Here is a 26,973-nt window from a genome sequence, read left to right as displayed (position 1 = left end):
TTATCTACATCGACCTCTGCTTTCACCACCATCTCAATTGTTGTTGTGACTCGCTGTCCCGCCCATGCTGTGGACATCTGTGAAAAAAACGAGCTTCATCACAAGCTCAACGTATTCCCTCTTCGGCCTTTTTTTTTATTCAATTAACAATGTCCGGTTCATCTCTTGCTGCAGTATTAACCAGTGTAGAATCAACTCTCGTTCATTTGCCGTTATCTCCGAAAACCGTGTGCGCGGACCTTAAGAAATGTAACGAGATCGAAAACGTGGGCCAATGACGTGCATGCCAACAGACAATGCGATACTGTCACGCCTCTGCGTTATCCACTGCTGGATGAAGGCCTCACCCCCCCCCCCCACTCCGTGTCAGTCATTGGGGGGCATGGTTTGACCATACTTCACCACCCTGGTCAGTTCGGTTTGGCGAAGAGGGCGGGAGTGGGTTGTGGGGGGGGGGGAGTTTAGATATCACTCCAAATTAAAGAAAATATTTATTTTACTGGTAGGAACCCACTGGTTCCACCAGCCCACAGGGGATTATTGTGTCCGTCCGTCCGTCGTGCAGGGAGGGGCTGGGTGGGGCTGGGAGAGAAGGGTGGGGTGGGGAGGGTGGGGAGGGGAGGGTGGGGAGGGGCTGGGTGGGGAGGGTGGGAGGGGTGGGGCTGGGTGGGGAGGGGAGGGGCTGGTCACCCCGTGGTGCCCTTATAAAACTCAACGTTTAACCTCCTCACGCCGGCTTGTGCCCGCCCTCACAGTCGGGCATATTTGCGGAATACACCACGCCGCCGTTGACCCTGGCCATTGACCGAGCAACCCAACGTTCCTACCAGCTCCCTCCGCAGGAATGTGTTTTGTCACGTAAAGCCCACAGTGCGCTAACCACTGAGCCACCGCTCCTCCCGTGACGTCTAATCGATGTGCCAGGCACAATCGCCGCGGTGTAGGGGAATCTAACCTCACGCCCTTACGGAGAAGGGCCATTTGTACGAACCCGCCCCTTGTTTATGCGCATACTTGGTTTTCAATTTTTAAGGCCAACAGTGTCGTTGACGATTTTGTTAGAGCAATTGTTTACTACGCTCGTACAAACGCGCGTGCGGTGTTGGGGGAGTCTAATCCACTATGTGCATGCGGTGTGGAGAATCTAACCCACTATGCGCATGCGGTGTGGAGAATCTAATCCACTATGCGCATGCGGTGTGGAGAATCTAATCCACTATGCGCATGCGGTGTGGCGAATCTAATCCACTATGCGCATGCGGTGTGGAGAATCTAATCCACTATGCGCATGCGGTGTGGGGAATCTAATCCACTATGCGCATGCGGTGTGGAGAATCTAATCCACTATGCGCATGCGGTGTGGAGAATCTAATCCACTACGCGCAGGCGGTGTGGGGAATCTAACCCACTATGCGCATGCGGTGTGGAGAATCTAATCCACTATGCGCATGCGGTGTGCAGAATCTAATCCACTATGCGCATGCGGTGTGGAGAATCTAATCCACTATGCGCATGCGGTGTGGAGAATCTAATCCACTACGCGCAGGCGGTGTGGGGAATCTAACCCACTATGCGCATGCGGTGTGGAGAATCTAATCCACTATGCGCATGCGGTGTGGAGAATCTAATCCACTATGCGCATGCGGTGTGGAGAATCTAATCCACTATGCGCATGCGGTGTGGGGAATCTAATCCACTATGCGCATGCGGTGTGGAGAATCTAATCCACTATGCGCATGCGGTGTGGGGAATCTAATCCACTATGCGCATGCGGTGTGGAGAATCTAATCCACTATGCGCATGCGGTGTGGAGAATCTAATCCACTACGCGCAGGCGGTGTGGGGAATCTAACCCACTATGCGCATGCGGTGTGGGGAATCTAATCCACTATGCGTATGCGGTGTAGAGAATCTAATCCACTACGCGCGTAAGATGTGGGAAATCGAATCCACTATGCGCATGCGCTGTGGGTAATGTGGATGCGTCACGCGGATGTGACTCGCCGCGTGTCCGGGGCGGTGCGAGACGGACGGCAAGAGGACGACACGGACCGAGTTCACGCCACGTTACGGGGGTCACTCCGCCTTCTCGTCTCCACGTTAGAACGTCGCTTTCACCAACACCCCTCGTCTCCCCGCCCGCCATGAGGAGGGCTCGTTGTGTGTACGCGGCGCTCGCGCTCGCTCTGGTCGCTGCGCTGTGCGACGTTGCATTCGCTCTTTCGATACCAACCACCGAGACTGTTGATGTGAAATCCGAACAGACCAAGATTCTGGCAACCACCCAGGTCAATGATACGGCAACCACCAAGGAGAAGGGTGAGGAGGCAACCACCCAGGACAAGGGTGAGGCAACCACCCAGGGCAAGGGTGAGAAGGTAGACACCCAGGGCAAGGGTGAGGAGGCAGACACCCAGCGCAAGGGTGAGGCAACCACCCAGGGCAAGGGTGAGAAGGTAGACACCCAGGGCAAGGGTGAGGAGGCAGACACCCAGCGCAAGGGTGAGGCAACCACCCAGGGCAAGGGTGAGAAGGTAGACACCCAGGGCAAGGGTGAGGAGGCAGACACCCAGGGCAAGGGTGAGGCAACCACCCAGGGCAAGGGTGAGAAGGTAGACACCCAGGGCAAGGGTGAGGAGGCAGACACCCAGCGCAAGGGTGAGGCAACCACCCAGGGCAAGGGTGAGAAGGTAGACACCCAGGGCAAGGGTGAGGAGGCAGCCGCCCATGACAAGGATGAGGCAGCCGTCCAGGGCGGGGATGAGGCACCCACCCAGGCATCAACCCAGAAGACCGCCAAGCCAATATCTCCGACTGCAAACGTGCCGACGAAGCCATCGACTGTGGAAGGTGAGTTTAACTAAAGCCAGAAGTCACCATGCCTGCATGGGGTCACAATCGGGATATTTATGTACAACGGAGGGATCCGATGAGCTACGGACGGAGCTCTTGTATCACCGATGTCCATTCGATCGGCTTGCTCAGGAGGCCGTCTTTAACGTAGCTTCTATTTCTGCGCCTATTCATCATCGTCACAGCTCACGGCATCTTCCCAGCTCACCCTAATTGCATCTTCTTTTAGTTCTTAACACGAACCGACTCACAGCCGAGCTTGCCGTGAATCGAATCCCATCGAATGTAATCGAATACAGCGGCTTGACGAGGGGGCCCACACACCTTATGTGGAGCGTCGGTGGACGAAAGCGTGCCGTAAAATTTTGTGTATTTGTTTAAAAAAAAAGTGAGCAATGCATTTAGTTCGCGATAAATCATTTTATTTTGGGGGGGGGGCGGTGTGGTTAAATCGCGTAAAAATATAATTTTAGTCGCGAAAGCCTTACGTGTTAAACTGCGTTTTGGTGGCGAGGGAGGTGTAAATGCTTATTTTGGTACCACTGTTTTAGACGACGTTGCAATGGTGCTCGTCAATGACATTGCCACCGTAGAGAGTAACGGACACACACGCCGACGTGTTTGCTGGCTTTTTTGGAAAAAAAATATCTATCATCACCATTGGAACCTCGTTTGCCAGTAAAAAATACGATAATTGTTTTTTTACCCTTCTATCTGGCAACAAAACTGACACCTTTTTTACAAGGAGTCATGTTTGCATAGACCACAATACCTGCAGTCATAATGCTGGCAAATGAGGTTCCAATGGTTGTAAATGCTTACCCCGAACTCTCATACTCTGATGGTGCATTGTCTTTAAGTTGTGTGCCTTTTGGCGTCATCTGGTCCAACCCATGTGAGACTAGGCTCTAAGGAAAGCTGTCTCGGGTGTGGACCAATCAACTTCAAGGACAGTGCACATTATCAGAGTTATGTTTTTTGTTTGCATTATGACTGCAGGTGTTGTGGTCTATGCAAACATGACTACTTGTAAAAAAGGTGTCAGTTTTGTTGCCCGTATTTGAAAGCGGCACATTGAGCGGGGCCTTTTGGGGTCATATGCTGGGCCCCCCCACTGGGTTTGACCATCGCTTTCGTGGCAGCGGTGAGTGTGGCAAGGTGCCACTTGAGCTGACTTCTGGAAAGACGACGAGCTGTAGAGGAGTGGGCTTTCATTTGGTCTGCCCCCTGCTTCTCAGTACTTAATTTTACAGTTTACCTGCCTGTTTTCTCTCGCATACCTTGACATCCACAACACTTTTCCCCACATTTATACCACAAAGCTCGGTAAAAAAATGCATAATAATCGTGTATTGTTGTACACGTGTGTGTGTTTCCCCATGTTAGTTAGGACTTAAACGGTGGCTTGGTATGAGAATAGGTTTTCCCCTTTGTATTGCAACAAAACAGGTGTTAAGATGTTAAAACACCAAACTGAAACCTTTTACAAGGAATCATGTCTGCATTAACCACAATACTTGAGGTCAGAATGCAAACAAAAAAACATACTGTGATAATCTATGCATTGTCTTTGAAACAAATTGGTCCACACCAGAGACCGCTTTCTTTAGAGCCTAGTCTCAATAGGTGTTAGACCAGAGGACGCCAAAAGGCGTACAGCACAAAGACAATGCACTATCAGAGTAATGAGAGCTCGGGGTGAGCTGCTACATTATAACCTATTATGTTTTGGTACTGGCAAAGGAGGTCCCATAACGGTGGTTTGGGTGTTTTCGGTTAGTTTAGCGAGAGTACTTGCTGGCGTGCTGACGCAGTTATCAGCACGCTGTGCAAAGAACCAGACAAAGCCCCTAAGTTCGTTTCCTGCCCTCAGATACCATAAATGGCGAGTGAAATCTGAACTAGTCTTGGACTCTCCGCCACTTCAACAACTCGCACTAAACGGTGTGGTGAAATATGGTAAAACAACCCCCATTACCTGTGCAACGTGGGAGGGGGAGGCCTTCGGGCAGGAGAGGATTTCACAATAGGGCCGTCCATTTTTTACTACATTTTATAGATCAATTGTATTTTTCAAACGGTGTAGGCGTATTTCATATGTGCGCTTTAATTGGAAAATGAGCCAAGCTAAACACCATGTGTTTGTGCATTGTTAAACTGCTGTAGAGTACCATCTTTGATGTATTTTATTAACCACTTTTCAGGAAAAACAGAGCCAACGACGGCCAGTAAGCTGCCAACTACAGTCGCAACCTCTACATCTTCTCCATCGACCACCATCGTGGAAGAAGGCAACAACAGCATTGATGAACCACAAGAAGGAGAAGAAGCCAATGCGCCAGAAGATGACGATTACAACAACGTGGCAACTGACCAGGGTGACGATAATGATGACGAGGACGAGAATCCAAAGGATGCAGACGATGATGACGAGGACGCAAACCAACAAGATGCCGACGAATCATTGCAGGAAGTGAAACCGCGAATCGACATCTTGGCTGACGATGAAGAGGAGGACAGCCACTTCATCACGTACCTGGTGGTCGCTGCAGCCCTGGTTGCCGTGCTGTACATCGGCTACCACAACAAGCGCAAGGTGAGGCTAACGGATCACACCGTCGTAGTCCAAAAAAAATGCGTCCTCGGGTTACGTCTATCGTTCGCCACGACATCTGAAATTTCGCGCCTCCATGCCGGAAACTTCCTCAGGAACTGAATTCCAGAAGACTCACCCCCCCCCGCCCCCAGCGCCTAGAGTAGCGACACGCCAGACGTCAAGCTGAACAGCAACCCGAAAACATTGGAAGGTTGAACAGCACAATGGCACACTTGTTAACATTCTGCCAAAATCCACTGTTTTTGTCAAGTTGGTGATGTGAAACCGTGGTGTCGTGTAGGGTAGTGCCCTGTGATATGGATTGACAAATGGGCTGTAGATAGTAACAGTAAAATATGATTCATAATTCGTTTATTTCGGGTTAGATCGTGTCGGTATAATGTGCACGTGACAATTGATTTGCTTGCTTTTCAACATTCTGGTTAGCAGAAAGAACTATAATTTAGCATATTTGCCCACATGACAACTTGATTTGATTGTTTCTCTCGGATGGTGGAGAGTTATAGTTGAAACAATACATTATACCTACACGATCTAGCCAACATTAAACTACTGTATTCATGAAAACTAAATATTGGTCGTGAAAGCCAATATATAAAATGAATCGTAAAAAGTCAAGTTGGTGTCCTAAAAGCTAAGTCACGTGGATATAAATATTTTTTCCCAATTTGTTTTAATAGTAACTTAAATGAGCATGTGACCCAAACAGCAGATAACCCTTTGTCGATATGGGGCTGGGTTGTCTGACAATTTAAGCTTTGAGAAAATAAGACCTCCAAGTTGCAGTCAAGCATTCTGGTGATGCCATCCGTATATATTTGAATAAAAATGTGTCTATATCTTTCAATCACTAGATAACCTAACCATGGTTTTAAGGTGTTTTCCGAAAGAAAGATTGAAACACATCCAGACATCTGTGGAGACACACAGCCTAGATATTGGTGTTGTTTGGGGTGAATATGTTGACATATAGGATAAACATGTAGGCCCAAACAAATACAAGAGCCTCTGGGTCATGATGAAGTTTGTGATATTACATGTTTTTGTTTTACAGATCATGTCAAATTGCATTGGGAGAAAACCCTCCACTGGGCAGCGGACCAAATATCAGCGTCTGGATCAGAACGTGAGTGAAGCCATGCCATCGCTCAAACGGAGTCGGGACTTCAACATCTAACCATAGTATGTCATTGTATTGTGTGTGTGCATGCGCACCAGACTAGAGCGTCATGTTATTTTAAAGTCATAAACAGGACTTGTTTTTTTTTTACTTTTGCAGTACATTATTCTTGCAATGTGGTATCAGTTTTAGAAATTAAAATACCACACGTTTCTCTTTCAGTGATCGGAGCCTGTGAGTGCTGTGCAACCTTTGCACACAACAGCCAATGGAAACAATTCAAGCATCAATCCAATCATCCAGGTGTACGAGGAAAGGACATCAATAATGCTACAGCGTATGCACACATGAAAAAAATATATACATATTTAGTTAACAGGTACTGATTTATACTTCAATAGTTTGGGTTCTTTGGGATATGAAGACAATCCCCTTAAATAGTGTTTTTATTTTTCTTGCAACGTTGGCATTGTATATAGTGTGATGTGGTGCATAATAGTCCCAGACCTTCACAAATCAGATGAGATCTTTGGGAAAATTGCATTGGTTTGAATATGCAAAGTGAAGTTTAATCGGATATTAAACTTCGTTAAATAATGTCGATTCCTATGATCTGAATGCTTTTGTTTATCAGATTTTGTTAATTGGTGAATGTTATTGAGTACTGGTAATAAAATATGGTGGATTCATGTCTGACAAGTTTGTGTTCTATAACTTAAAAGGTGAAATGTTTGAAAAATCACGTCATGCAAACCAAGACAACAATTTTCTGCAATAGTAAGAAATTTATACATTTGTAATTTTTCCATAAAGTAAAATGAACATTGGTTGAATGCATTTTAATTGGTAGTCTACGCGAACTATTAAATCTGGAGTATATTTTTAGATAGTGGGTGCAATTCACGTAGAGTCTTGACTAAGGAGTCGTCAAGCCTGGCAGTGTTACATCTTGGCGGAGCCCGTGGAAATATGCATCAACTCTTCCATCACCTGCTTATCTGTTGCTTGTGTACATACTTTGGCACATCAATGTAAGTAGTATTATAAATGTCATAAATAATGCAAAGCCCTTAAGTCAATCCACTGATGGATAAATACTTAGCCTCATCAGTCCCATGGGGTTTGTCTAACCATACTTCATTATGCTGGTCGGTACTTGTTGGTGAAAGAGATGGGTGTCCCAGGATCGGGTCTAGTATCAATTGCGACTTGGCTTTTACCATGGCCAGCAATTGAACTCGGGTCGCCAGATTCATCGCACGCCACTAAACTGCTGGACCACCATTCCACCCCAGAATATATACTTTACGGACTACTTCAAATGTTAAGGTGCGTACTGAAAACAATCCGTGTCATTCCAGTACAACTCATTCAGGAGGTGGGAGATGACGTACGACACCCATATTTGGTATGACCCTTATTTTTGCCATAATGACAAGCGCTAGTGTCACACGGTGTTTAAGTTCAACTTTTAAACTGGATAGATCTGGACAGAAATGGAAGCACAGGCCAGTGCGAATTGATTTGGTGGTGAGTTAAATCTAGATTTGGTGGTGAGTGCCATAACTGCAAGGATATTCGGTAGACAAAAAGCAAGCTCACATGTTGATTTGCAAAATGTTGATTTGCAAAACGTGCACAAGTGGTTCGCTATCAATCATTTTAAATCCTGTATGCTCAAAGTAAATTAATCATCAGCCACGATCGATTTACTGCTGGATGAAAGCCTCCCCACCTCACGAACCTGTGATGCAACAATCTACCCGGCACGTGCACAAGAGCTGATCTAATTGCTCCGTCTCCTCATTATGTTCCCTCCCTGGAATGCAATTCCATCATTCACCACTCGTCATCATCCCTGCTAGCAACTCGTCTTGTCCAAGCCCACTTGGCTTCGTCAATTGCCTTTAATCTGCTTGTTTTCGAATCCGTGTGTTTCTATGTATGTCATTCCAAGCATGTACCTCTATGCTTCTGTGCACTCTGCTTCAATTTGCTTCATTAATATCCACTTTTCTGATCGAAAGGTCAGAGCAGGTAATATACAGTCATGCCAATAGTATATTAATCTTGCAACATGATCATCTTAAGTTAGTTACAGATGTCAGCAGGCAAGTCAGTGGTTCCATGATTGCACTTCTCTATAGCTGTGTGAGCATCTTCTCGCAATCGTATTGCATCTTGGGGTTGAAAAAAGGCAATTTGACCGATATATTCGGTCAAATGGCCTCATGACAGTGACTGGTTCAGTCTTCAAGTATGTTCACGTCTTCTATCTCAAACAAATCTTTCGCCGACCATCCCTCCAGTTCATTTACCTATCGTTTCATCTGATACTATCATAATGTTGCTCCTATCAGCTGCCTTTTTAAATCCTTTATATTAAGTGTGCTTGCTTGCTTGCGTGCTTACGACCGTGCAAATCTTTCGGTCGTTTTTTAACCCACTTCCCGTGATCCAATCGAGCTGACATTTTGCACACAGACTCGTTGTGCGTGACAATTTATTTTTGTGAAAAATTTGTTCCAAAATTTAACTTTTTAGGAATTTTTTTTTTATATTTAATTACCAATTGCTTAATGGTGGCAGGCAATCATCTGACCCATAGGTGGCAGCCATCTCAAGCCAGAGGACGAGAGGACTCTGGCCGCCACGCATATAAAGGATTTATAGTGAAAAACTTTTGTTTTTACGGGTTAATTTTTTACCTCGTCTGGATACCCCTTGCCTCATCGCTATATTATCAATTTCTCTAAGAGTGACTTTGGTATTCGTGAAATCGCCCCACCCCAACCACCCTCTTGTCTCATACCTGTCAACCCCTTATCAGTGCCTACCTTATAAGACCAACTAAGACCTTATTGGTCACCCCGTGCCCTTACAAATCTCAATGTTCATCCTACAAAGTCCCATCCCAAGGGAGAAACAAATAGCCATAATTGGCGGTATTGAAACGGCTGGACACCGTATGAACCTGAACTCAATTTTCCTGGACAAGAATTCGGGTGAACCATATGGGTTGACGGCTATGTTGTCTCCACCCCCCAAGCCCCACCACTCGCACGTCGTGAACGCCACTAAAACCCATGCACCAAGGTAAAAGGGTGGCGGCGGCAGCAGCGACTCCAGTTGCACGCCCGAGCAGAGCAATGCCTGCACGGTGCACTTTTGATGCGCTCGTTATTTCAAAAATACCGCGGCCACGTGGCGTCAAACAACCTTTAAACCCCTGAATCCAAACCGCTGCAGTTGAATCCCCCCCACCCCATGCCATGGGCAGTCATGGTGGTTTGTTTGACCACGCTCCACGAAGCTGGTCAGTCCGGGTTAAATCGCAAACAAGACATTTGGGGTATTAAACAAGCGATCGGAACTCGGTTCGCCAGGTGCATTGTGTGCAGTCTTCAACAGGTGAACAAAAAACCACTTCATAAACATGGCTTCTTAGTGCACTCATAGCAGGTAGCGTCTTAACCACAAAAAGCCATTTGGTCTCCAATACAAAAACCCGTGTAAAATGCTCAATTAGCAATTTTATTTGCATAAAATGCAGAAACAAAGGGAAAGGTGTCGTTTAATTTGAAATAACACAAAAATATGCCTCAAATACCTATATATAGCAGTTGACATTGCCAATATTTATATAATCATTCCCATTCACGTGTTGTCGTTTGGCATACGTCATAGCTCTTAATCTGCAGTTGCTAAATAACAGTAAAGCCAGCCACACTGCTCGTACTCCGATTACTGCGTGGAGTAGTGGACTGCGTGTCATTTAAGCAAGAAAACCACTACACTGGCACACAATGTACAAAAAAACTTTGCTTTTTATACTGCATATTAAGCGTTTAACAAGCATGCTTTGATAACAGCTCAGAAAATGAAGGCAAAAACATTTGGAATTGGCAGCACAACCTTTGTTAATACAGCACAATTTTTTTTTAGAATTACCTTTTGTCAAGAGCCACTATCACCCTTTAAGAATGGCTTCCTCATGAATAAACATTTATGTAAATGTATATTTTTTTAAAGGACCTTCATGCCATTAATACCCCAATATACCAAGTGTCACAATGAAATTTTTTCCTTTTCAAGTCAAGTGTTTTACAATCGAGTGAAATACATGAGATTTGGACTTTGCCCGATGCCTACTAGCAATTGACTTTAGCTGTAATGTTAGCATATGTAGGCAGAGAGAATGCATACACACCGCATCATATCAAGTTTATAGTAAGTTTGGAGCATGATCGAAAGGTTTAAACAAATGCATAATATGCGATAACTGCATGTCAATAAAGTCACTGAACTCGCAGATATTCAGGCGCTGTTCTTGTTAATATGTATTTGTGGTATGTTAAAGATAGAGTTTTATACAAGTTTATGATGGATATATACAACTTTTTTTTATAACCTTTGCCGACTGCTTGATGGTTCAGTGGTATACAGTACTGCGATTTGATTGAAGAACATGCAGACAAGGGTACATATATAACCATGGACGTGATTGAAGACAGTAACAAAGTGAATCTGATGACAAGAGGGCATGCGGTTCGAAATAAGTACACGTGTGCAAGACTTACACGGGCAGGGTAATCACACAGCAGCGCTGATGATATGCACAGCAGATGATCCTTGGATATCGGTGAATATGCGACATCTTCTTTAAGCTGACATTACTGCTGCACTTTTTTTTACAAATAAAATGTTGCACTTCCGGTGGTAACTGTCAAGTACAGACAGAAAATGTAAACCAAAATGATCTTCATTATTTATTTTTTCTCTCATTGAAAGACGGTAATGTAGGATGTGCTTGCCGTTGCATGATACTTTAAAACTGCTTGTGGGCATAAAGTGCTATGTTATGTTGTTTCTAATTTTAAACCGAATAAATCTGCATCTTAAATGTGGCTAATGCATAGCCTCCAAACGAAATGACGCAGTGCCTCGCACAGCCCATGATCATAAGCAAAGTTCCTTATTGTGATATTGTTAAAAACTAATAAGGATAATAACCATTACAATCAGAATTGGACAAATTACAAATAACCTTTTAGATTATAACCGATTATGGGAAAAACGAAAATTGCAAAAACGATCAAGATAATTCAGTAAAATGTGCAAAACAAAGTACAACACGTTTGTGAAAAATTAAGCATTACTTGAGAAAACAAAAACATGACTTTATGTATGAATATGTACTGCCAAACACATAAGAAACACATCCAAATGAAATGACTTTGCTCACAGTTTTACTTTGAAACCGAGATGAACTTTCACCACCATGTTTCCCAGGTCTCAAATAGTGAGGAAACTGAGACATGGATGTGCCAGAATGTGAAAGTTCGGTGTTTATGTCCAAATCATGCAAAAAAACCCAGAGAATTTGGTAAAACCTCCAAATCACACAGCCTGCACGTGGACACAAGGGGAAGTTGGGAGGTAGCGATGGGTTAATCAGGACATATGAAAGGGCTGGCCAGTGAAACATCATATCTCAGCTTGATGGGCATCCTGAGTTGTCGATTCGTAATGGTATGCGTACGGTCTTCTCTTCATCTTCTCTGGAGCCTTCCTCCATAACACCACCTCCTGTGAACAGCCCAATATACTCTGAGCAAAACGTACATATATCCATCAAAATAAAAATGAAGACGGTCACTGCATCGCGTGCTTTAAGATGCACTTCTACGGCCATCTGGAATCCTCTACCTTCCGATAAGATGAAGCCACTGGAGCTATGCATTTTTAAATCTAGATTGAAAATGAATTTCTTTAGAACTGCGTGTTGTGTTGAGTTTGTTGTCCTTCCCCTGCACCTCCGATGAGCACGGTTGGCTACATACGGTGTGAAAGAAATTAAACAAACATACAATTGGTGCGCAGAGCGAGGAAAAGCAACACTTATCTTCCCAATTACATGATCCCTTAAGTGTACTTTTATCTGCCCGTGTATTCTATTTAGCAAAACCCTAGTAAACCCTTTCCTTAGAATTCTCAGTAAATGTGTCTCTCTAGTTACTACACTCCTTATTTGTCATCTTATGTAATGGTATTACTATGGACTTTTTCCAATCATGTGGGAAATGCTCCCTCTATCCCATACAGCTTTGATTATACAGCTACTCCAGCATCTGTTAGCCACTTTCTTTCAACACTTCAGCAGGAATGTTGGGACACTCCTGCTGCCTTACCCAGTTTCAGCTGTTAAAAAAGGTTCAAAAGTTATTTAAGATTAGCTTGTGACCCCTTATATCCTCATGCCACACTTACAATATACTTTATTCACACACAGGTGGAGGGATTTAAAACATTTCAAAATTATAACCATGCTCATAAACCTCTAACCCTTATGATCCCCCCCGGGCGATGTCAATCTTTTGTAGGCCTACGAAATCCTATCCTGATTTGCAAACTCTCAGTTGACAAGCAACATGGCTAATAAACACACTACACGTGTGGGTGAAATTTAAACAATACACTACACGTGGGTGAAATTTGGTGACGGGAAAAAAAGCAGGCACACAGTCGGTTCGCTCTCGCCAGGCGTTCGCGTTTGCCCACGTCCTACACCTGCCACGCACCTGCTGCTTGAAGTATCGCCGGTCTTCCTCATCGATGAGCACCAGGTTGATGAAGTAACGCACAGAGAACTTCTTGTTGACGTCTCTCATGGTGGGGGAGAGATCGTAGCCGGCGAGGAAGAGTCGGATGGGGATGGACTCTCCTGTGCGAGCCACGGCAGTTCGGGTGGTTACAACCACGCAGGCATTCAGTAGCCCAATGTTTTTTTATAAAAGCATTTTACACAGCAAAGACTGTGGGGTTATGCTACGACATGAACATCAGAGGGCAGTGCAGCAAACTCTATGCTCTACTGTACTATGCTACCACATCTAAGCTTCCCTCCTTCACCAACCCACATTCACCAGCGTGATGAAACATTGTCGAATAACCAATCACAACTCGAAGTGTGGCAAATCCCTTCATCCCAGCTTTGGATTGACAAAAGGGCTCTGCGTGTACACATGTACATGCGCAGCACAGTGGTTATAATGTATTATGCTTGAGTGCTCATCCCTGTAGAGTTTTGAATAAGGTTTTATTTTGAAATTGTCATTATAGCCCATAAAATGCCAAGATATAATATAACCCGTTTTGATTTGCAGCTTTCGTGACTGCAGGAATTCATACTCTTTGGTTCTTTCGGTAAAGTCACGTAGGTAAAAAAGGAAAAGATATTTATTATTTACTTTTCTATCTACGTGGCTTTACCAAAAGAACCAAAGAGTATAACCTGTTTTATTGAAATATTTGGAAGCCATGAGGTGTATTGTATGGCTTCTTTATTTTATTGACGAGTTCAGACAGACACAAACCACTCACCCTTAACGGGGGCACCGTCCATAATCTCATACTTGGCTATGGTCTCGCTTTCTGTGGTCGTGCTTGGACCTGCAGGGACAACAAATAAACCCATTGGTATCAGATCTTTAGTCACCAATGCATGTCCAATAGTCACATGGACACTACAACTGACAACTGTGTTTCACCCGAGTAGTGAAGTGTCACTGGAATTGTAATGAAACTGTATATAATAATACTTCCATTTTATTCACAATAAAGGTTTGTTGGGGTTAGATCGCGTAAATATCAATGGCGTTAAACCTGCCACCACCCCAACAAGCCAAGTATGACGTTTCATTTATATATAGCATCATTCATGTGAATAACATCCCATAACATGAATGGGATCATGCGATATCAAGTTAATGAGTAATTTGTATTAACTGCATTTGATAGCATATGTGGATGCAGTTAACTAAATTAATGAAACATTCGATATTGTGATGAATGAGTGTTGTGTCCTAGGCTCTCAGCCACAACTGTCCCACTCACCGCCACCCGTGATCTCCTTCTTGATGAGCTGCAGTTCCATGTGCTGGATCTTGATCCTCACAAGCAGGAAGTAGATTTTACCCACAATCACATCCTTCAGGTGATACCTGCACAGCAATGCCAAAACCATAAACCATCACACTTGCATGCATATAACACTTTACACATGGTCATTACCTATCAAATATCATAATTTCCACATCAGCAATCAGCTCACTGAAAGGAAAATGTTAATGTTATTGATGACTAGAGCTGGCATATTCTTGCAGGAATCACGTTTGATTCATAGCATTCCATTCTGCATTATTCCAGCATAAATTGCAATTTTCATCGGGGCAACTCCTTACATACACGAGTCAGCATCTACTGATATGGTAGTTCCTATAGTCCAAGTAGTATTAGTCATGGATATTCCAGTATTCCAGTGAACCCGAGTATTAGTCCCTGTGGTCCCAGCGATCAAAGTGGTGCTGCCCCGTGGGTCATGGTGCCAGTTCTGGTGGTCCCGTTGGTAGTCCCATTTGTTCATGTAGTCTTAATGGTAGTCCCAGGTGTTCTGGTGGTACCAGTAGACCAAGTGGTAGTCTCGGAGGTCCCAGTGGCGGTGCGGGTGGTGAAATATTCCCAGTGGAAGTCCCCGGTGGTGTGGCTGGTATTTACTAGAATCGCCATTAAAACATAACCTGGGCACCAACAATACACTGCAATGGTGCTGCCACTGGACTTGGCCACAAATCTTTCCTAAATTCCAAGCTGAAATTGGCAGTTGTTTCAATGGTGATTCTGGTGAAATCACCCAACATTTATATTATCAGTAAAAATGTATAATTTCAACACCGGAGAACTAAAACATTTTTTTTGAAAACCAAGTCGATTCAAAACAATGTGTTTTCCTGTCACTGAAAAGGAAGAAAGATCTTCATGTTTTGGTGAACGTGCGTTGATTTAGGAAATGCCAAGGTGTACAACACATGGCTTAAATATATTTGTGATGAGTGGGGCTGTGTTGATGTTATTGTGGCAGCAGACAGTGTGGGTCTGAGTGAAGCCAATGGTTTCAATAAGTTCAGTCTTACCTCAAAGTATTACATTTTCTAGAGGGTTTTCAAAGGTTCAAAAAGAGCAGATTATCTCAATCAAGTGTACTGTTTTCAGTGCGAGGAATACTTCATTCCCTTGGAAGCCACTTCGTGCTCTGACAAGTCACCTGGGGTGCCACGGTGGCGAGATGTTAACGACCTCGCCTGGTATACAGGTCGTGGGTTTGATCCCCACCCTAATGCTTGTATATTTGGAGATTGCAGGCTCTTTCCATTGTCACGTGGTTTTTTTCTCTGGGTCCTCCTATTTTACCTCCACATTTAGAAACACGCATTTAGACTATTTCGCTGCTCCTATAATTTTCCAAGTGATAAGCCACTTCCGTTGAGCTATCATTTGTGGCCAGGTCGCTTCTGAAAAATAGTTACATAGCTCGGTTGGCCTTACCTGCTAAAATAAAATTTAAAAAATTGCTTTTAGTTTAACTGGCCACCTCCTGTTTCATACGATTTCAATGCAGGGTATTAACCGAAACCTGGACTCACTTGGACTTGTTGTACTCAAACTCGATGTGCAGGCAATCCTCGATGCCCACCTCCATCTTGATGGAGCTGTTGACGTCCGGGTATGTGGAGAGCTGGTGAACCACAAGCTCGTACTCCTTCACAATGTCCGTCAAACGGCGGGCGATTGTCACTTTCAAGTAATACCTACTCGCACAGCCAGACATTAGAAATAGACACGTGCGTGTGCAAATGCAATTTAAAAACATGTATTTGAGCAGTCATTTAGATCAAGATAGACTTGCACTAAATGGGAATGCACAACATAATGAGACTATGGTAATTGTAATAATCATATTCTTTGTTTACCCATAAAAGCATCACCGAGTAACAAAACACTTTTTCAGAAGGGGGTCTTGGATTGGGTTGCTTTGGTCAATTTCATTTCAACGAGTGGTTTGCATACGAAAGGAAGATAGAATAATCGGAGAAAACCCAGGTATGAGGGAATAACACTCAAACGTCCATATACCACACCTGTAAGAGAATTATCTAATTTAGATGTTTTTGTACATTTGTATGATCTTTTTCTGGGATATCACTTCTTCAAAAGTGGAATTCTTATAATGAAAAGAACTGCATATATACTACAGTATGCAAATGAGGCACATTCTCAAGCCCAGACTAATCTGCACACGCTAACGTACCCCGAGAGCACGTACTTCTTTGTTTACCATGTGTTGGCTTCTTAACACGGAGAACGACAAGACCAGCAATAAATGTACATTTTTTTCGTAAAAATATATTACCTAAATCGTCCTTTGAGATTGAATATCGCAAGGGTGTTAGGGGTGTCACTCGACACATTCATAGCAAGCACGTAATGACTATTTTATCTTCATACGTAACAGATATTGGACTGTGCTGATCACAAACAGAATTTGGGAATTTTAAAACAGCTGTGGTGATACTCCAGATATGCCAAAAAAGTTTGATCCCATATATAGTCACAGTAGTGTAGATCGTTTCGAACTTTCTTCTTGACTTGACTGCAGTCAATGCTATACCTCTATTGGTTTGCACCTCATTTTAAGAAAAACAATCAACGGCCAAGCTGAATGTAGTACAGCGATGGCCATTGTTAATGAAAGCCTGGGCGGGGGGGGGGTGCTCATAAAAAAAGCTCGTGGGTGAGTTAACTCACCGGAGGCGCACGTTGGTGCCGGTGTACGACTCGTAGGGCTTCTCCACCTGCATGAAGTCAAAGTCGTAGCTGCGGCTCTGCGTGAGCTCCCCGGGCAAAGCCAGCTCCTTCACCAAACTCACAAACTCGTGGGTGTTGCTCTTGTCATAGAATAGCTCTGAAACAACACGAGCGCCAGAGCCGTGCAGCAAGTGTGAATATCATCGTTTGCTTGCTCGATGGCTGCATGTACATGTTCGGCTATTTGTCAATCCACTGTTACAAATGAAGGCGCTCCTCCCCCCATGCTGTGCAGCTCATGGGGGTTATGTGACTATACATAACCATGCCGGTCAGCGAGGGTTGGTGAAGGCGCGGGAGAAGAGATGGGGAAGCATAGGAGTACGTTACGACGGATTGCGTTGCATTGCCCTCTACTGCATTTACACCATGACTAAATCAATCGAAATGCACCCCATTAAATCAGTCCCTTTACAGCCAAGCAAGGGGGAGCCTGGATAGTTCTTGGATGGAGCAACCGCCATGCATAACCGGTGTTACAGGCTGCGAAGCTATGGCTGGCTGTATACCGAATCGTTAATTGGGTGTGCAGCTGAAGCTGACCAATACCGTGTTTTTAATGAGACAAAAAAGTATTTGAGAACGGGAAAAATCCACGATAAAAAACAAACAACAGTTGAGTGAAGGTATGATGATATTAGAGGAAAGAGATATGGTAAGACAAGATTCTGTACTGAGACATCAGTAAGAGCTAAACAATAGCTGGTGGAGACAATAGTTACAGTGACGTATGAGACAGTCAGGCATGTGAAGAGGGGCGGATACAACAGAATTGGTTAAGGGTAAAGAGAGAGCAAATCGGCCGGAAACGAGCACACTGCACGTCATTATTTTTGGGGAACAGAGGTGCAGTGATTAGCACACTGCGCTGTGAACACGGTGAACCCAAGTTAAAATCGCAGCCATTGCTGACATAACTGGCGAGTGAGATCTGAACTGGTCCCTGGACCCCCCCACCTTCGCCAAACTCGCACTTACCAGAATTAAGTCTGGTCAAACAACCCCCGTGACTAACACGCCATCGAGAGGCGTTCATCACAACCGTGCTTGACACGGGGCTGTCAATGATTTAAAAAAATGTTTAAAGAGGAACATGAGAATGTCCGCTTGTACGTACAGTATTGACTAAGTTATATAGCTACAGTGCCCATCGGTTTGATTTAAGACTGCACATTTCGTATAGTTTGGTGCAATTAAAATTATGTAAGACATACCAATCTGTCCAATAAACTCTATCCTTATGCCATTGTGCTCCAGCCTCTTCCCTGACTGCTTCATGGTGATGTTCACCTGCAAACAAACCACAAGTTAAAACAAAAATGTTATTAATAGGAAGCAATAACTCTATACTATGTACTGTTAAAAAATTATATGGCTCGAAAAAACATGAATGCTTAATTTACTTAAACAATGTAAATGCGTAATTTACTTGATACATGTATTCCACTGCGATACACTTAAGGAAAGCAACAGAACTTACCTTTCCGGAGACGGACTCGCCATCAAAGTACAAAAAGTGTTTCTCCACCTTTCCATCCTCGGTCTTAATCTCAGCAGTCTTTCTGGTCTCCGCTCCATCCAACACAATGTCGATCTCGCAAGAAGGGCCCAGAAGTCCCGTGAGGAAACTCTGTCACAGCCGCAAGCAGAAGGATTTTCGAGATTAAATACGTAAGATAGGCATGCAGCACAGCACAATGCAATTATCTTCAATATAAACACATTCACAATGTACTATGGCCTGTGTGGAAACCCGACTCCATAACAGCCCCCATTATTTCAATGCACCCACTATATACATTGTTTATAACACTATTTGAATAGTTAAGTAGCCACTGCTATATAATAAACAAATCACGGCACACCAGCTGAAAATAATTATTTATTATGTACATAATTATTATTCATATTCTTTGGGTCTTTCGGCACATAATTTTTGATTGATAACAAAGTAATGTAGAACATTTTTAGCATTTTCACGTCTCATATATTTTAAAACTTATGACCAAATCTCCCCAAATGTGCCCGATCAAATCTCAGAAAATAAGTTTGGGCCTGGCTCGTGCATGGAGGGTCAACCACCATGTGTAAACAGGCTGTTATAGACTATGGGGCGATGCTGTTGGCAGCAGAGGGCCAGAAAATCTATTGTTGTACTGTGCTTCTATGACACCACACCTATGCTCCATGCCTTCACAAACCTGCACTGACTTGCGTGATGAAGTATAATCAACTAACCTCCACAAAACCCCATGGCATAGGGAGGCCCTCATTTGGCAAAAGACTGACAAAGGGGCTATACACATCAAGCTTGTGATAGCCAAATTTAAGAAAGTCATCACCGCCTTGTAAATCAGTAGCAGATCATAAAAAATGTTTACAAATCGTTTGGTGATAGTGCATTGGCATTAGTGCACAAGCACAAATAACAAAAACTTACATTCATCAATAACACCACTTAAAAAATACGACCAGTTATACAAGTGACAATTTCGGCAATGACCCTAATATTCATAGCACGTCACCTATTACATCATTGTCTTGAAGGCAGTCTTCTTGACGAATTGTGTCGATTCAAATACGTACACATTTTACATTCAAAGTACCATTAAATAGTTAATTGTTACTGCTGTATTCTCAGGTTTTTTCGGTAAAGTCACGTAGGTAAAAACATTAAAATTAATGAAAGTAAAATAAAACAAAACAATTTTGTTTTGTTTTATTTTATTTTACTTTCATTAATTTTAATGTTTTTACCTACGTGACTTTACCGAAAAAACCTGAGAATATGAATCATTGCAGTCACGAAAGCTTCAAATCTAGAATTGTTACTGCTGTATCACCGCAGCAAATATGTTAGATAATCCTGTCATAAGGCTACACAAATCTGGCACATGCAAATGTAACACATCACGTGCAAAATTACTCAACTCATGACATTGCCAAGTTAGTGTAAACACCACCAACGAATAGTTACAATAGAAAACATTCCAGCCAATAAGTTTCCACCGTCCAGAGAAGCTCCACTTTACTAAAGTAAAAGGTTGCATTTTCATGTTAAGGCACACACTTTTCAGCTGGGGTTAAGGTTTTGCTGTGATAATGATGGTGCGCAAACCACGAGCCTGCACAACTTACAGCCGTAGCCTTAAGCGTGTCCATCGGCAGCCAGATTGCCTTCTCCGCGGGATGAGTAGCTACTGTGACTGTACGAGACCCAGCAGCGTGACATTTTCAGCTTAGATTTGTGCCATGGCGACTGATAGTGCTTGTTTCATAACGGCAATTACAAGAAGAGAGGCTCTTATGCACATATCACATGTAAAACATGTGACATGTCATAGTCAGCAGTAACTACCAACAAAGGGCACTCTGTTATCGTGTTGTGTGTGACTGTCCTTCTGTAGGCACTACACATTTTCAATGTTTTATAACAGCAAACACGTATTAAAATGTAACACTTCTAACACTAAAAAACAGGTGACCTCTGTTAAGCACTTAAAATAGGTGGCATATATTGGCCGATATTAAGCTTTGAGGACTGTGTGCACTTTCGTGTCTTTCTAAAAAATAAAATATGTAATACTAATTTGAGTGCGTAGACTTGTAATGTTGGGGTCATTTTGTTTCAATAAACCAAGTGATTTATTCAAAAGTAGTTGATAGGTATTGTTGCAGCTACCGCAGATAAAACACATTTCCATGTTGACTTCCACACATGGCAGATGTTCTTCATTACAAATGCTCATATTTGGATGCTTTTCAGGATTTAAAAAAATCCATTTTAGATGCTTTACTGGACTTGTAAATTCATTCCAAGTGAATACATTGTCAAATGTAGCACTTATTTTACAATTGCTTATTTAAATGCAGACGTTGCTATATACATCGCAAGTGTATTACAATAATATGCCTGCAACGTATGTAATCAAGACTTTTAATGTGCGCACTTAGTCTGGCAAGTTGAGATTATAACGTTTAACATCTCTCACATTACACTTTTTTTTCCAAACAAGGCGATTAACACTGTCAGTGTTTATTAAATTACTGTGCAATTACCAGAAACCAGTCGGTAATGGTTGCTTTTACATATGTAATGTGAAAAAAGTAGGTGATGTGTGTGTGTGTTTCAGTCCTTCAATAAACCAGATTGCATCCTATTAAAATGCTTTAGCAAGACCCTGGAATAGAATAGGGCACACTTATGCAAACATCCATACGATATCGGACATTTTAAAAAGCCATCACATTACAAACACATCCCTGATGATAAAATAAACAATCATATCACTGTACTTGGTTTTCACTTTTAAAATGCATCCCTAAAACACACACACACACAATTACCTTGTAGATACAATACTTAAAAGAATATCGAGGCATGTGTTCCGGGTTGTCGAATATACATTGTTTAAGCTTTATTAACAAAGGAACTCGACAATCGCAAAGCTAGTGGGACCTCATTAATGTACGCGTTATCAAAAGGTATTTTAGGCGTGACTGCACCGGCGTTCCATAATGACGAGCTTGGTCGTAACTTTACACAATTTGCCCTTTCTCATGACCGATTCTTTTAAAACGGCGATGCGAGATCCCGGGACGACAGCCTAGGCAGCACGTACTTACAACATGAGCCCTCGTTTGTTGTCTCTTTAACTAGGACGAAATTGCATTGCGACGCCGAGCAATTACTCAGGCGATAAACTGCGTGTAAATCAATTACATTTCCGTATAAACATTAATGCCCCGATGGGCGAATTAAGCGGGGAGGTGGTGTAACTCTTTAAGACACTTTACCATTAAAAAACCCGTCCCAGCACACACACAAATGCACTACACCCACGACCTCGAAAGTCAAAGCGGATCCCCGGCAGGACATGGCCGAAGCCTCGGCATCGCCTAGTCGCCCAAGCCGACAAGCTCGCGCTCAGGCCCGCTGGGCGAGGCGGCGAGAAGCGGTCTCGCTCGGATCGGCGGTGATCGACGGGAAGAAATGCAATTTTAAAAAAAACCTCCCCAAAAAACACGTAATCCGCTGTGCAACACCAAACACCGAACTCACCATGCTAATCCGCGGTCCCCGCGAAGGAGCGTTAAAAGTTGCGTGTTTATTTTACGTTTTAGTTTATTCAATAAGCGTCCACCCAGCCCCGCGTCAGCACTGCAAGGGGATCTCGTGACCCGCACCACGTGACGTGCCGCCGCTTTGTCGGCAAGCTGACAAGAGTTGCTGTTTCTAAATCGTCTCAGCGGCTGACGGGGCAATGGTATCAGCTGATGGTGGGCAATGGCATCAGCTGATGGTGGGCATTGGTATCAGCTGATGGTGGGCAATGGCATCAGCTGATGGTGGGCATTGGTATCAGCTGATGGTGGGCAATGGTATCAGCTGATGATGGGCATTGATATAAGCTGCTGCTGATGGGCAATGATATCAGCTGCTGCTGATGGGCAATTATATCAGCTGATGGTGAGCATTGATATCAGCTGATGATGGGCAATGATATCAGCTGATGATGGGCAATAATATCAGCTGAGGATGGGCATTGATATAAGCTGCTGCTGATGGGCAATGATATCAGCTGCTGCTGATGGGCAATTATATCAGCTGATGGTGAGCATTGATATCAGCTGATGATGGGCAATGATATCAGCTGATGATGGGCAATAATATCAGCTGATGATGGGCATTGATATAAGCTGCTGCTGATGGGCAATGATATCAGCTGCTGCTGATGGGCAATTATATCAGCTGATGATGGGCAATGATATCAGCTGATGATGGGCAATAATATCAGCTGCTGATAGGGAATAATATCAACTGCTAATGGGCAATGATATCAGCTGCTGATGGGCAATAATATCAGCTGCTAATGGGCAATAATATCAGCTAATGATGGGCATTGATATCAGCTGCTGATAGGCAATGATATCAGCTGATGATGGGCATTGATATCAGCTGCTGATGGGCAATGATATCAGTTGATGATGGGCAATGATATCAGCTGCTGATGGGCAATGATATCAGCTGATGATGGGCATTGATATCAGCTGCTGATGGGCAATAATAGCAGCTGCTGATGGGCAATGATATCAGCTGCTGATGGGCAATGATATCAGCTGCTGATAATGGGCAATGATATCAGCTGCTGGTCGGCAATGATATCAGCTGCTGCTGATGGCAATGATATCAGATGCTGATGGGCATTGGTATCAGCTGCAGTGGAATTGGCACAAGCAAACTAAGAAAAATCCCAGCACCCCAAATAGCCCAAGGGGTCCTAGGTTCGTGAAGAATATGAGTGAACCAAATATCTAGAATTTAAATCCTAATAAACAGAAAACTCGAATTACTGCTATCTATCGAATCCTTACCTTGTTTGTATGTCTGATTGTTTTCTAAATATATCTTGTTTCCGGGTAACGAAGGCGAGGGTTGGTGGTGGAGCACAGAAATGTTAAATGTTAAATGTCCCTAAGATGCCAAACCGTGGACGCGCCAGAAGATGGCAGTACAGCAAGTGGACTAATCGCTATTTCTTTTCATCAGTACGGGGATTGTGTTGCCCCCGCTCGTGTACACGGAGCTTCTCCCGGTGCTCTGGTTTACTCCCACCGGTATAAACTCTCATGAAATCCAAAACTAATAACTACGACAGTACTGCGTCTACATCTCTCTCATTTGACTACATATCTGTCTGCAGAATTTTGTATCTCCGATACGGTATCCCATCTCACTGTAGCCTACATTTTATCTGCATTTGTCTAATGTCGCTACACCTCCATCTCTTGTCTGCATCTCTTCTGTCATCCTACAAGGAGGTTAGAAATCGAAAGAGGGATTCCCAAAAACGTTGTCTGCTCATGGCCACCAAATTGTTCAGCACCACCATTGATCTGCTGCTATCCTGTGAGCTTTTACTTTCAACTCTAGCTGAACTAAACATTGTAGCAGCTTAACGAGAATTTGGAAGTGTTGGCTGACGAGAGAGAATGGTAGCTGGGTTTTATATGGAACCCGTTGTCTCACTGTTGCATGTCAGTTCATCAGTCACATGTGGTCATATTTATTTTATGGTGACCTCAGACAAGACGAGCATATAGTATAGCTCTACAGGAACTCATCTTCTTGGTTCTTTCGGTAAAGTCACGTAGAAGGGAAGTAATAAAATAATAAAAATAAAACTTTACCGAAAGAATCAAGAAGTTGAATCCCTGCAGTCACGAAAGCTTTAAATCGAAACTCTACAGGAACTGTTGATAAAAAAAATTATAATGCACGAGGCTGAGCGGTTTTTTGTTTGGACACATTTCTGTGTGTTGTTTGAAACACATAGTTGTTCTAGACTACACTAGTTTTCTATCACGGGTGTTCACGTTATTTACAAGCAATGCGGTATCCGAAGAAATCGTTATCATAAATAAGTCAGCAGATACAATCGTAGCATACATCAGCTGGGACTAACACAACGGACTCAACTTGAACTTCCACACCGAGAGCTCGAACATTCAAGCTTTGTTTTCGGTGGGTTCTTGTGGCATTTAGGTACTTACCATACCGACACACACACCGACAGAGTCTTGGGTGGCTCGAGGTCAATTTCACATCTTAGATATTCATTGCAACGACGGGAATGTGTACGTCATTTAAACAACATAATTCATATATACTATATATAGCTGATCTTTATACGTATAGTGTTACAGTACAATTTATACATTTTTTAACTGCCCTATCATTCAAATACGTTACCCTAAGAAGTGTATTGTAATGCACTGCTTCCCAGTCCTCTTCATCCCACAGCGTGCATTCGGGGTGTCTCGATCTTCCTGGCACACCGAACCAAATAAAATCGGTCCCACTAATTACCACAACATTCCTTCCTTTCATGTAATTCCGAAAATACTGCCACACTGGTTGAGAAGCACTTTTGTCGTGTGCTAATTTTAAATGTAGATATTTCGACATTCAAAACAAACATCAACTAACTGATGACGATTGCTTGTGTTGCGATCGAAACGTCGTAGTTTTTTTGTATTTTTTTGTTATTTTCTTTGAACCCATCCACGTGACTTTACCGAAAGACCCAAATAATATAATATAACTATCAGCCCATTGTCAATCCACTGATAGATAAAGGCCTCCCAACGCCGTCGGTCATTGTTTGGCCGTAACGTCACCAATCTGATAAAAAAATAAACATAATAAAATAATTCTCACGACGTTTCGGCCACAACGCAAGCAGCCGTCCTCAGGTGAAGAACAGGTCTGTCGGAAAGACATTCAGACGCTGTCTTACCGACAGCCCTGTTCTTCATCTGAGGATGGGTGCTTGCGTTGTGGCCGAAACGTCGTGAGAATTATTTTATGTTTTATTTTTATTATTTTATTATTTCCCTTCTACGTGACTTTACCGAAAGAACCAAGAAGATGAATCCCTGCAGTCACGAAAGCTTTAAATCGAAATCTATCCACGTGACTTTACCGAAAGACCCAAATAATATAATATAACTATCAGCCCATTGTCAATCCACTGATAGATGAAGGCCTCACCAACGCCGTCGGTCATTGTTTGGCCATAACCTCAACAATCTGATAAAAAAAATAAACATAATGAAATAATTTTCACGACGTTTCGGCCACAACGCAAGCAGCCGTCCTCAGGTGAAGAACAGGTCTGTCGGAAAGACATTCAGACGCTGTCTTACCAACAGCCCTGTTCTTCATCTGAGGACGGGCTGCTTGCGTTGTGGCCGAAACGTCGTGAGAATTATTTTATAATGTTTTATTTTTATTATTTTATTATTTTCCTTCTACGTGACTTTACTGAAAGAACCAAGAAGATGAATCCCTGCAGTCACGAAAGCTTTAAATCGAAATCTATCCATGTGACTTTACCGAAAGACCCAAATAATCTATATATATAAAATCGCAAATCTGTCTGTCTGTCTGTGTGTGTGTCTGTGTGTCGCCGGACCATACGCAGTTTCATTGGACGGCGGTTGCCCCTGGCAACGGGTAGCGACGCATTCGCTGCGGGGTGGACGCCATTTTTAAATCCCGTTAAAAATATGCGCACGCATTAACACGTGACTCTGAGGTAAATTCATCAAAGTTTCACGTCCTCTTCACTCCCCTCCCACCCCAATGTGTGCAATTACTATTATAGGGTCGGTAGATAATAAAATTATAGCGATTACACAGTATTATTGTAGCGGGTGGGGGGGGGAACGCCACCCGTACCCAGCTTCAGCCGGGTGGGCAATTTAGGCGAGGCCGGAGGCTCTGCACGGTACTAGGCCTCGACACCCACCACGCGACTCTGAGGTAAATTCATCAAAGTTTCACGTCCTCTTCACTCCCCCCCCACCACAATGTGTGCAATTACTATTATAGGGTCGGTAGATAATAAAATTATAGCGATTACACAGTATTATTGTAGCGCGGGGGGGGGGGGTAACGACCCCGGTACCCAGCCTCAGCCGAGTGGCCAATCTAGGCGAGGCCGGAGGCTCTGCACGGTACTAGGCCTCGACGCCCCACCACACTATAGGCCGTACATATTACTGCACAGCGGCCCAGGAGATCGTGGCTGGGGGGGGGGCAGGGGTAGCAGCCCATCTGTGTATATATGTAAGGTTATTAAGAAATATATTTTTCACCTGGGCAACGCCGGGT

At 43.5% G+C, this 26,973-nt stretch overlaps 2 protein-coding genes across 4 annotated transcripts; one reads left to right on the top strand and one right to left on the bottom strand.

Annotated features, from left to right (window-relative positions):
* Nucleotides 1–1,956: 1,956 nt before the first annotated feature.
* Nucleotides 1,957–7,279, top strand: LOC144934152 (uncharacterized). Of its 3 annotated transcripts, XM_078859642.1 has the most exons (5): nt 1,958–2,378; nt 2,562–2,850; nt 5,058–5,449; nt 6,525–6,652; nt 6,813–7,279. In XM_078859642.1, exons 1-4 carry the CDS (start codon nt 2,145–2,147, stop codon nt 6,645–6,647), a joined length of 1,038 nt encoding a protein of 345 aa, XP_078715768.1. In that variant the 5' UTR covers nt 1,958–2,144; the 3' UTR covers nt 6,648–6,652; nt 6,813–7,279. The 3 variants fall into 3 exon arrangements, with proteins under 3 accessions (XP_078715767.1, XP_078715766.1, XP_078715768.1); XM_078859641.1 differs by having other exon boundaries at nt 1,957–2,850; nt 6,525–6,596; XM_078859640.1 differs by having other exon boundaries at nt 1,957–2,850.
* A 2,831-nt stretch (nt 7,280–10,110) lies between these two features.
* Nucleotides 10,111–22,493, bottom strand: VPS26A (VPS26 retromer complex component A). The gene is made up of 9 exons (XM_078859638.1): nt 22,357–22,493; nt 18,775–18,924; nt 18,509–18,584; nt 17,235–17,391; nt 16,073–16,237; nt 14,487–14,593; nt 13,974–14,042; nt 13,172–13,314; nt 10,111–12,179 (listed from the first exon to the last, which is right to left on the bottom strand). Exons 1-9 carry the CDS (start codon nt 22,357–22,359, stop codon nt 12,078–12,080), a joined length of 972 nt encoding a protein of 323 aa, XP_078715764.1. The 5' UTR covers nt 22,360–22,493; the 3' UTR covers nt 10,111–12,077.
* Nucleotides 22,494–26,973: the final 4,480 nt, after the last annotated feature.

The sequence above is a fragment of the Lampetra fluviatilis genome, chromosome 9, assembly GCF_964198595.1.
Source record: "Lampetra fluviatilis chromosome 9, kcLamFluv1.1, whole genome shotgun sequence".
Lineage (NCBI taxonomy): Eukaryota > Metazoa > Chordata > Hyperoartia > Petromyzontiformes > Petromyzontidae > Lampetra > Lampetra fluviatilis.
This window is presented reverse-complemented; position numbering and strand designations above follow the sequence as displayed.